This window comes from Tigriopus californicus, chromosome 3, assembly GCF_007210705.1.
Source record: "Tigriopus californicus strain San Diego chromosome 3, Tcal_SD_v2.1, whole genome shotgun sequence".
NCBI classification, from domain to species: Eukaryota; Metazoa; Arthropoda; class Copepoda; order Harpacticoida; family Harpacticidae; genus Tigriopus; species Tigriopus californicus.
Genome location: NC_081442.1, coordinates 11612642 through 11624828, shown reverse-complemented (window position 1 = coordinate 11624828; position 12187 = coordinate 11612642). Strand labels below are relative to the sequence as shown.

The 12187-nt window shown below is 42.6% G+C and overlaps 1 protein-coding gene across 1 annotated transcript; it reads left to right on the top strand.

Annotated features, from left to right (window-relative positions):
* Positions 1-7272: 7272 nt before the first annotated feature.
* Positions 7273-9974, top strand: LOC131878377 (helix-loop-helix protein 4-like). The gene is made up of 2 exons (XM_059224327.1): positions 7273-8558; positions 9464-9974. Exon 1 carries the CDS (start codon positions 7580-7582, stop codon positions 8549-8551), a length of 972 nt encoding a protein of 323 aa, XP_059080310.1. The 5' UTR covers positions 7273-7579; the 3' UTR covers positions 8552-8558; positions 9464-9974.
* Positions 9975-12187: the final 2213 nt, after the last annotated feature.

The following is a 12187-nucleotide window of genomic DNA, read 5'->3' as shown; positions in this document are numbered from 1 at the left end:
CAAAGGAAAACTTGGTTCGTCGACTTCTGCAAATAATGAAGCTCTACCTACAGCGATCTGGTTGAAAACACGGGACAAAACTGTCATCAATTGCAGACGGTTATTATTCGATTCAAAAAAATGTTTGAAAACATGAACATGGATTACTTGTCACCTAAAAGTAGCCGAATTAAGCAGAATCAATTATTGTATGATATGAGACTTAGAGGTTAATGCTTCAATTGAGGGTGAAAAAGTCTCTAAAGCGTGTTTTTTATTGGAAGCTGAATATCGAATTTGAGGTTGTATGAAATACTGAAATCGTTACTTTCCCATTTTAGGTAAAAACGAGATTCATGTCCTTGCTAGGTCCGCAAAACCTCTGGCTTCTTTGAATCAGGAGATTGTTTAATTATAGAGAGCAAAAAGTCTTAAATGATTAATAAAAGCGTCAGATCTAATGACTTTATTGTGTACCAAGCGTCTTTATTGCACCAAAAACTTTGGACCGCAATCCCGACCAAAACATCCTCTCTTAAATCTTGACCCGTGTTCTCATCGCTGAACGCTCAAGCTAGGTCAACAATGTTTGGTCGAAGCTGAGAGCAACGAGAAGAGAGATGCTGACCCCATGATTAAGAGATCTTAGACCCTCGGTCTCGGGCATGGACGTTAGCTATAATGACCAAGGTAAAACATCACCTCAAAACCGCCAAAAAACGAGAATTAGAGGCACGGGGACGATGCTCAAGTGGAGCCCCCAAGCTACTTTCATTGTGTGGACATTCGCGAGTTCAAACCTGGATGTGTCTTTTAAAGAGAGAATTTGAAGATCCTAGTAGGCGATGGTGTGACACCTTGGTCATTATTTAGCTATCACGTGGTCGACGATGAAGCCCGTGATGTTTTTCATTGTCCGAGATCATAGCTGAGGTTTGAAGGCGTGACTTGTGATTTTGGAGATTTCAAAAATATGTCACATTTATTCAAAGGTGGATATTTCGGCATGAAAATTGGGCGAATCAAACTTGTACAGGGTTTGGCATGAGCATGGTTCGATCATTTCTGATAAATGGTGTGGTCATTCTTTATTGTTGGACTTTTTTCATTATTCTTCCACAAAGTTTTTAACATTCTCATCAAAATCTGAGTTGAAAAGAACAAATATAAAATCTCATATAAATGAACCTGGAAGGAAATAAAACTTTTCGTGTCAGATTTCCTGCATATTATCAAATATGATTTAAAAAAAATCGTGTAAGTGAACTTAAAGTACTTGAGGGGTAGAGGAAAAGCCCGGAAGAGTTAATACTTGAAAAGTATTTTTGTGGTTTTGGTTTGTCTAAACCCTCCCTAAAAACTTCCCTTTGGCAAGGAGCGACGATGCAAGTATGGTTTCAATTTGGTGTGACAGGATTACTCGGATTATTTGGTAGGTGTAACCTTTGAATTCCTTCCTTAAGAAATCAACTAGGCAGAATGGCATTCATGTGTCCAAACAATTCCAACATGGCTTGATGAAATTTAATCCAAGTTTCTGTTCAAAGGAATTTTTTCCTCCAAGAATTCAAGAGTCCATTGCCCATTGTTGTGGTTCTGTACCCAAACTGTTCAACGCATTGAATTGCATGTGGGAGGTGAAGTGACGGGAATTAATTGGACAACAGCCAATCAACTGATCTCTCTCCATACCTATTAACATTTGACCCAATTAAGAAGAACTTCAAATTGCTCTGTCACTTTCGGTAGCATATCCGATATTTCTACACCGACACTTTACCAATGTCTTCATCACTTGCTTATTGCGGAGCTTGAATATCAGAAGGCTTAAGTGTGTAAAAATGGCAGCAGTCGCTGTCCGGTACTCGAGTTGAAAAGATGCGAGTTTTTTTGCTCAATCAAAACAAAACATATCATGTGTCACGAAGAGGACCATGCTCCATCGGGATTGAGATTTGGCGCTCAAATTGAGTGAAGTAAACACTTTCAAGGATCAACATTTTTGAGCTGAGATCCTTGACGCTCTCGGGGTGTTTTTTGTCTAGCATCGTTCAGACCACGGATGTTCAAGGTATCTATTTTGAGTGTTGGCAGATTGAGAGAATGGCATTCCACAGGGATATTCTCCTCAAAGGATACCAAAATTGAACTGTCATACCACCCCTGTCCATTATTTTCCTTCCCTCTCCGAGGAGGGTCAGGACTCAGGCCACCCATCTCATTGAAAGCGAAATTCCAGACCATCAACAATTGAACAGAAATAAGAGCCGCATGCGCGTCCATTAACATCATGGTTACTTCCACACAATGGTTTTAAGTCCATTTCATTTCTCCACCCTCATTCAGGCACCTCCAGACAGCCAAGGAGTGAGTGAGAGAGCAAAAGCACACGCGCTCTTTCTACACATGAGGGACCATAACACATGGGGGTCAAATCCTGAGCAGCTCGTGGGTTCCTGGTAGGTGACATTTTGGAACCCATGGGGTCGGGACTCAATGTAAAGAATCCGACTCAAATCAAAGCCATTCTCACTGGCAAAAATGCACGAGCCAGGATAACTAAAGTAAAAAATATGTGGCAAAGCCAGTATGGTACTTGGGTAGAACGGGTTGACGATAGGATTGATGAACATACATGCGTCATCTATGGATTTTTGTGTCAAATTGAGTTATATGTTTTAGACAGTGTTGTGGAATCAACTCTCTCAGTTGTGTTTGAATAGAAGAAGAATGAGACGGAGTTGGAGAAAAATTCCAGGGGCAGAAATTGTAGTGAGTGTGGACTGAGTGAATGCATCTCAATGCATTCAAATCCCAGTTGGTCGTGTTTGAATCGGAGTTTATCAACATCTCATGTGTGAATAGAGTCTTCAAGCTGGCCATCCTTGGCTGGGTGGATGTCAGTCAATTTGAAAGAATAGGGGATTAGACTAAGACTTTTGGGAATTCTTAAACATCAGATTACTCCAAAGCTTGGAGAAAAATCCCACGTCCTTGGATTTTCAGGATGAACCTCCAAAGCTTCTTGGTCATTGACTCCTCGAGTAAACCAAATCAAGAGCAATTGATTCCGCTCCAAAAGGATTAATTGAAACTTTTGTTCTCGGAGACCAATCTTGGTTTCGTTTCTCCATCATTGGCTCCCCTTTTCCCTCCTCCTCTTCCCCCTCATTGAAGTGGCAAATGGTGGCCATTAAACGAAATTAAAATTTGCCACCGCCTTCCCCTTTAAGCAAGTGATTGATTTGACGGACTCATTACAATTTTCGCACTGACCCTGAACCTGACCAACGACCCTTGATCACTCGGACATTTGCCGATCTGTTCCCCTTTGAAACAACGAGTCAGAGAGAGGGTTTCTTTCTAAAGGGAGCGAAAAATGGTGCTCGCACTTCAATCATCGGCCCACCTAAAACAATACAACGGCTGCCTACTTTTTTCACAGAAGCAAGATAAAAAAGCAAGGCAAATCTTGGTATTTAGGAAAAGTTTAATTTAAGAAATACAACTCTTTGATCACTGTTTGATTGGGCTTTTTCAAATATATGGTTGGATCGAATATTTCATGAAATTTGATTATCTAACCCTAAAGGAGTTGTCATATATATATACATCAGTGTTTGCATAATTATTTCACCATGGATTCCTCTCCCACGAAGGACAAGATAACATGGCAAGGCCAAAGAAAGCATGATCAAAAAGTTAATGGTTTCTGGCTCGCATCTTATTTTAGCCAAACACCTTGATATGTTTAATTCGGCAATACCACGTTAGCCTGATTATGACTAGAGATGCGTTGTTGCGTTTGCCGTTTGTTTGAAGCCACAAACCAACGGTTACGCACCAACATTTTTGCAAACTTCGGATTTCTTGCAGAAACAAACCAATTCATCTTGATTGATGGAGGATGACATCGGAATATGCAACGGCTCTTTATATCAGAGTTAATTAGATTCCAATACATTCTGGTCGTCCCATCTCTAGCATTAATAACCCCCTCGCTCAACGACCAGGATTCTGCATAATATTGCCAATCAAGACTCTTAAAGTCTCAGCTAAATAAAAATGCAAATGGCTGGCGGGCATTGAAGAGTTGTTTATCTTTCATTCCTGAACTTTTCAGTGGGCAAAATTGGAAATAAGAACCCAAGCCATGACCAATAAGGTCGTAGATAAACACGTGTTTCCTCCCATTCCGTATAGAAAACAACCTGAACGAGAGGGGATTCAGAGTCGGTAATGGTTGAAAGGGGTTTCGCTCAATTGCCTTGGATATCCGACACCCAAAAGCTTCAAACTCGGTCCGACCTCAAAGTCAGATGAACCGTTCATTTAAAATGAAATAATGCGTACAAACGACAGAATGAGAGCCTAAATAGTATTTAATACCAGGGCCCATGGCAACTTGAATGCGGACTCAGATTCCCTGGATTGCCCCCGAAATTAAACCATCGATTGACGGAGTCTGGGCATAGAAAATGGCGGTCATAAATCAAAATCTAAAAAATCCATTTCTTTGTTCGAGAAAAAAAAGATATGTTTGTTTGTTGCAACTTGCTCGCTTCTTGCATTCAAGTTGTGACCGAATGGTCGGTGGACCAGGTTGACTTTTTAAATGAGGCTATTTCGTCTGAAGAGAGGAAAGAAGTTCGAACCAGACCAGGGCCTGATTTGAAATGAAGAGGAACATTAACAAAGCTACCTCCATAAGACACATCGAGAATAAAAACAATCATTGATTGCAAGAATTATAGTAGCGAAAAAGCTTTCTGAAGAAATATTGAGCGTAGGTGATGATTGGCGGAAGGAGTACTCAAACCGGATTTCAGCCAAGCCGTGGGGCTTTTCTTGATGGGCATGATTCTCCGTAATTACTGTCATATTCATCATTGGCCAGGACCTCTGAATGCAATTCATCAATGGCCATCAACATGGATCAATGACTAGGTTTGTTTGTGTACCTGTCAGACAAGTCTATTCACGAAAAAAGATAGTCTTTCCCTCGCGTCTAAAATTATTTTGACGCATATATTTTTTGTTTTATTTCTGATTCACTGATCGGATGATGGGATCAAGGTAATCAAATTTCGTGTAATCCAATTGGGACAGGTTGAAGTATGGGCCGAGGCATTCGGAGATCGTCCAACGTGTGATTAATGGCTCTAATCCCGATATAGAAACACGAAAATAACTCTTTGGACGAGGCCCCAAATCCTTTCCTTGACGAACACCAAAAGCAAACGCTTTGGATATCTAGACACAATTCGGAAGAACAATCTGGCTGCTAAAAATGTTGACACGGCAGCGTACACAATTTGTGCGTGAGTTTATTCTCTGAATGAAATAAAACATTATTCTGAAGTACCCAAAATGGTTAATATGAATTAGATATCCATATCGTCAGGTATTCATGAAAATCAGCCTGTGACAAATATATTCAAGATTAGATGATTAGATGGAGAAGAATGGGAATCAAACGGGTGTAGAGAGATTGATGATTGATTCTCAAAGGAATCCAGAGTCCAGACTTTTGGACCCTGACCACCACCACCGACATGTCAATGTCACCCAAGGTCCTTGGGATCCGAAATAGACATGAGTTTACCCAATTTTGTCACCACGACTAGCACTCGTTACGTTCCATTCAAGTTTTTAAGAAAACATCTCAATTTTCGGTAGTTCAAAATTTGGTTCGGCGACTGATTCAGGAATGTTCAAGGAGGTGAAAAGCTTGGGGGTGACGAGGAATTTCTTTCGAAGAAAACCAGAAAAAGGGACGAACAAAGAAAAGTGAAGCGAGCATCCATGGAGAATCAAGATGAGAAGACAAAATTTAAATTCTTTAAAGGACCTGTTAGCACGAGACAACCTGTCCCAAAAGTCTGGCTCCATTTCACCACAAGGGGAAAGGAAAATTTAAAAAGCATGAACAGTGCAGCAAATGCTCCTTTCAGGGGCTTTGAAAAATAATTTATCATAGGTCATCCTAAGAAAAATCACCGCAAAAAGTGGAATGTAGGATACTATGCTGCATCTAAAGGTGTTTAAGGTAACTGAAGATAAATGACAAAACAACGTTTTTTTCGGGACTCGCTGTCTAATTCAACTCTTGACATTCTTCGGATTTGTTCCTCCTGACACACTTTTTGACAAGATTCTTACGTTTCTCGAGGTGAAAAGGAAGCTATTTTTTGCCGCTAAAAAGGGCTTTTTGTTGAAAATCATCTCTCTTGGTTTGGTCGTGTTTTGTGTCTGGTCATTCAAGAAGAAAGGAATCTCGTGTTCAAGAGTGAAGAAAAAATGTCCAATGGCTTCTGTTTGATTGATCAGATTGAGCGATTTCCTTGGTCAGAATCGAGAAATGTGCTCAATGGTGATACTGGGGACAATTTAACACCTTTTCCGGGGCAAATAATGATGATTGGCCGCCAAAGTCAAAGAAAGTCCCGCCGAAGATGGCGATGACTCTCGATCTTGACCTCGGTAGCTATCAATCCTCGTTGACAACTTATTCAAATGTATCCAACCTCGACATTCCATCGTTGGAAACCCACTCGAAGGCTTTAAATCCTTGGACTTTTGGATTTTTGACAAATTCTTGGCCCCAATTGGCATTTTATGGGAAAGGACTGTCCAGGAATCCGGATCACTTTTAATACCAGAAAGTGGATCAAGCAAAAAACGCCACTCTGGAATGCGAGGAATGGAATTTCGCTAGAACCACGTTATGGCGACAGATATTGATGGCCCACGGTTTCGGAATTTGCCAAAATGTCTTTTGCTTTTTGCCCATGTTATATTTGTGAATTAAGGACAATTTACTTGAGATCCTCGGTTCGACTGCGTGGAGTCTTCAGATACAGAGGCTGCGGAAGCGTAGAGTCTGTGCGGGGTTCAAGAACCGGGATGGCACGCGATCAAACCGGGATCCTCTCCAGGATTCCCCGTTCACCTGGCCATTTCGAGCTCGTGCTCTCGTGTTGTTGGCATGGAGCAAATATGGACTCCTTGCAGCACTCCGTGCCTCTTCGAAAAGAGAGAACTCCCCCCGTGCCACTAATGCCACCCTACGACAATTCCCTTGAGCAGATGATCATCGTCCTGGTGCACATTGGAAATGAAGCGTTTCCAGCTACTGTTTGTAGTGAGAGAGAACTCCTTGGCGTTCTTTTTCGTCTTTTCATCAGGATTGTTGCGTCGTGTGCTCAGAGGAACTCGTCTTCAATATTCGAGGGATCAGCAGCGCCAAACGCACTCTAGGTTTCAGCTCTCAGCTTCCTTCCACCATGGATATAGGTGTTGCTAGCCGTTCGGAGCCGAGTGGTTCCTGAGTGTGAGAGGAAGGGCAAAAGGTGGCTGTTGCAAGTTGCTTTGCTATCAGGAGGAGGGGGAGACACCACCCCAAGTCTTCAAACACGGACGGACGGACAGACGGATGGATGGACGGATGGATGGCTGTTCTTTTTCTCAATCAGTCGTCACTTGACGATCCCTGTTGTCGGTCGTGTGTTGATGAGCTATTCTTGGGGTGATCTGCAGACGGTACTTCCCTTGTGAGTGAACTCTTTTTCGAGGCAACCACCTCCCTGAAAGTGTGCTAATGAACAAGCCATCCTCAGCCATGGCTGCGTTAACTGTGATCCTTCCCCAAAACGGGCATCAAACCCAGCAACCTAAGGCCATTGCTCCCAAGTTGAAAGGCAACAATCACAAGGCCTCAGCCTCGGCTTCGCCCAATAACGAGGCCGTGACGAGTAGTACTGGCACCAAATGTCGAAGAAAGATAGCATTCCATCCGCTTCATGGGTACCCTATTCCGCCTCCACTACCCGCAAAGGTGGCTCGAAGAAACGCCCGAGAACGAAATCGCGTCAAGCAAGTCAACTGCGGTTTTGAGGTCCTCCGGAGTCATATTCCTAGTGCAGCTAAGCAAAAGAAGATGTCCAAGGTCGAAACACTGAAACATGCCGTGGATTACATTCAGACACTCCAAACAATGCTTGGGGATCCGGACCAACTCTCAGGCACTCTGCTAGACCCAAATCAGGCATATCAATCCTCAGGCTTGGACTCGCCAACACAGTCTATACCAACCACTCCTACTTCTTCCTCGTCGCACACGCATTTGGGCCACAACAAGGATATCCCACCCCCACCTCCACTCTCTATGGCCCCGCCAGCTCTCCAACAAAGGTTCACCCCACCCACCTATAGTGGGCCCCTCACCCCTCGGACTCCCAACACGCCCGATCAGTATCTCAACCACAACTTCAACAATGGGAACGAAAGTGGGTATGAGACCTCAAGTTATTATTCCACGGGCTCCATGGTTTCGCCTGTGCCTCAAGTACCTAGCAATCATGTCATGCTGGAATACAGTCCCAATGGTCATTCTCCGTCCACAACGGGTAGCGTGTATTCCGTTCCGGATTCAAGCCTGAGCCATCAGCACTTCCCAGTCCAAGAGGCGTTGACCCCCACGTGGCAAACGCCCATCCCTACATCGTATTATGAAAACTCCGAGGAGGACGAGCTCCTGGATGCCATTGCCAAATGGCAGGATCAGGAATGAGATTCAGGTGAGCCAACGAGTTTAATACCACGAAGACCGAACATAATGCCCCCTTTGAGGAACTGTCTCCAAGTCTGGCACAATTAGGTCTGTTTCTTTTCAAAAAAAAAAAGAACTCCCAACAACCTGGAAATTGAGGGTTGGTGAGGGGAAGCAAATAAATGGTTTCCTCAGCCTTCCCCCACTTCAAGGGTACGAATCAGACCAGTCATGCTAGTCTTTTCTCTTGATTCTTCATGGAAATTGCTTCAGTGTACGTGGTTCCTAGGGACCTCTCTCGCATACATAATGAAATCGTACCCTCACTACGACCAGTATCAGGATGTTCCCTAACCTTTAGTGAAAGAAATATCAATCGAGTCCATTTCAATTCCAAAAACGCACACAACTTAACCTACCTACCACTGTCGAAAATCAGGTGACTGGTTTTTGACGTAGTAAAACTTCTTGAACGGTGAAGTCTCTGCAGAACGGGATTACGCCCGTATTTCACCCAACCACAAGCCAACTCATCTTCAGTTCGGCACCAGGTTTACATGTGTACACGTTTTGAAATGCACCTCCAGTCCGAGGGGAAGACGCACCCAACCATGATAAGTTGGTTCCGCTGGATGCATCCTTTGGCTCTTGTTTTCGAAGCCAACCAGCCAATTGGCTTTGAACCACCTTGCTCATCCAAAAGAACACTTTAAACATGAAATGTGCTTCCGTTTGCCACGATCCCACCTTTTGATAAGACATTCTTGAACTTGTCTAACTTTCTCTGAACTTTGTAAGCTGTTCACTGTTTGGCGCAGAATTGCGATTTGCGCGCCATTCTCATGAGGCACAAACACGAGCAAGCTCTGCAAAGCGCGGAAAAATTGAACTGAACGAGATTCCTAATTGCCTCTGTTCTTTCTTTCTTTCCAGATTGAAATGCGGTGATATCCAGCCCGAAATAGAGAAACAAATTCGGGACCATCTTGGACGAGTGACTACGAGTGTGATTAGAAGTGGATGATGTTATGGAGCCTGACAGGCACTGGACAAATTGAATACAACCCATCATCTCTCGTCTCCCTCCAAAATAATCCCTTCTCTGCTCCGGAGCCTGAGAAGAAGACACTTTTCAAAAAGGGTCTAATCTCTACTGATCGGGATTTAAGCCTCCTCTCGGCCTCATCCAGATATGAGGCTTAATTCCCCCAAGGCTCCCATGTGCATTTCTTCAGCCACTGGGATCAACGAACAGAGACAGCCTATTAAATCTCAAAGAATATATTTCATATCATCAATGACGCTTTCCTGACATGCTCAAGTGCTGATAAGAACAAGTTATGAATCCTTTCAATCATGGATTGTCATGTGTCGTCTTCTACACCTATACACAATGCTACAAATCGATTTATATCAAAATATAGTGGAAATAAACCTCATTAGAAACCAGCTTATTGGATGATGATTTATGTTTGGCATCAAGGCTATCTGCAGAAGAGTCCTCTGCATCTGGATTGGACGCCGAGTGGCTGATGTCGGATATCACGTATCTGATTTTTATCCGTCCTAACCAGACAGTTGGAAATCTTGTCCAGCCAACAAACGGGTTCTCTCAGGTCGCCGTAGCTTACGTGTACACATCCCAAGATCTTTATAGAGATGTTTGATGCAGTAAACCCGGTTATCTAGACAAGATATCGCCATTTAGAGGGCACAGGGCCCTTTATTGTTGCCCTGGTGAGCGTAATTAAGATAGATTCACTCGAATTAGGGACATTAATTCTATTAATTCTCGAGGATTCACTGAATCCTGGAGAATTGTGCACCGACACTTACACCTGAAACAAAGCCATTCCATTCATCATATCTGCTTCAACTCTTTTGATGAATTAATTTCGTTCTCTCTTCTGCCTCCACAACACGGAAAACTAAAGCTATGGAGAGCAATGATGTTCGATAAGTTACCACTCATCAAAAAACAAACATATTCGCCATCTTGTGAGTAGCATTCATTCCTTCAGCCAGGTTTTGTACAAGATATGGCCATTCTGGCCATTTGTGTACGATTCTGTTCGTTGACATTGCGGGTTTGAATTGAACATTGGAGATTCACGCCCTTATCGTTCAATGGACAAGACTCACATTACAAGAATCTGATCTGGGAATATCGGGAGGGACTAACGAGAGAGAAGAACAAGATAACGTGGTTCGCTTGAGCATGAATTGCAGGGGAAATGGCGTGAATATTGACATATCTGAACGAATAACGGGTTTCCAGACATGGTTGAAGGGTTATCTTTAGCTCTCTGGAACAAGGATCAGGTATTCATTCTGGGCTGAAAAAAAAGGCTTTGGAAAAGAGCATGGATAACCCCCTTAGTTGTTCAGAATGGACCCAGGATTGGGAGGATGTTTCCACTCATCCAGAGGATCAACACACATCCAGAGTCCAGATGCGTGCGATAAGTCGGACTTGGCAACGAAACATGTGAATCAATTGTCCATTTGAAACCGAATGAAGGATATACAGCCTTACCACCACAATCTCGAACGATGTAAGAACAATCAATATTAGTGTTCTAAAACCATCCGCATATATTACCTTCCAGAAAAAAAAAATATGTCAAGCTTGAAAGATTCCAATATTTTGGATCCCTTCCTTAAACAAACGTTCCTCAAACAATGTTAACAATGTTAGTGAACTGCCGGAATCCAAGAAGGAATCATGGGATTTTTTTGATTATATAGCTGCAAGATATGTTCCCGTGTATTGACAAGATTAGCTCCATTTAGATTTCAATTACAGTATACAGTACAGTATATGTGAGTGTCCTTTACAATCGATTTGTTTAGGAGGGGGTTTTCAGGTGTTCGTTCTTCTGGTTGAAGCCACACAGAAGGAGGGGTATAAGCGGCAATTCTGGCGAACTTCAGGGAATCAACACACCTGCCCTTCCAAGTTGGCCTCGTCAAAGTCGTCCGAGTTGTACTCGATATGTTTTCCCATGTAGCATGTGATTACTGCTGCCGTCTAATTATCAGCGAGGATGAGGAATATTTCAGTTCGAAAGGTGCCATTTTTTTGGAATGATGTAATTGGAATCACGCACGAGAAGTTGTTGACGCCAAAACCATGAGATTCTAGAGCTAATAGATCGCAATATTCGCTATACTTGTTCGGATTGATACATTTTCGGGAGAAGGCTTCATTTCGTTGAAAGTGGCAATTTCTCGGGCTTTAAGGAATGGGTAGGGAGCGCTTAGTTATTAAAGCTCTATATAAGGGAAGGAAGACCTGTGTGCATCCACTTTTTCCCTCATTTGAGGTTTCTTTTGTTGGGTGATTGCTATTCCGAATCCTTCTTTGACAATACTTTGACAAACAACACCAACATCACTAATAAATACGTATGTTTTATGAAAAATTAAAGATCCATGCTATTTTTTCCCCCATTCCTTCCAATTGCCAGCCAGTTTGGGATTTGGATTCATAACGATTTTTTAAGTTTTACTTTTAACCTTAGTTGTTTCATTTCTTGCATATATTAAAATGCGCTTTTGGGGTTACCTGTAGATCTTGAATGAAAAGCATAATATGTCAAAAAACCATGTGTTTTATCGTTTGCGCTGTTGTTCTTGTTGCTGTTCATAACAGCA

Bases quoted from the DNA above. Each gene is read 5' to 3' on its own strand.
- LOC131878377 (XM_059224327.1), top strand. From the start codon at position 7,580: ATGAACAAGCCATCCTCAGCCATGGCTGCGTTAACTGTGATCCTTCCC.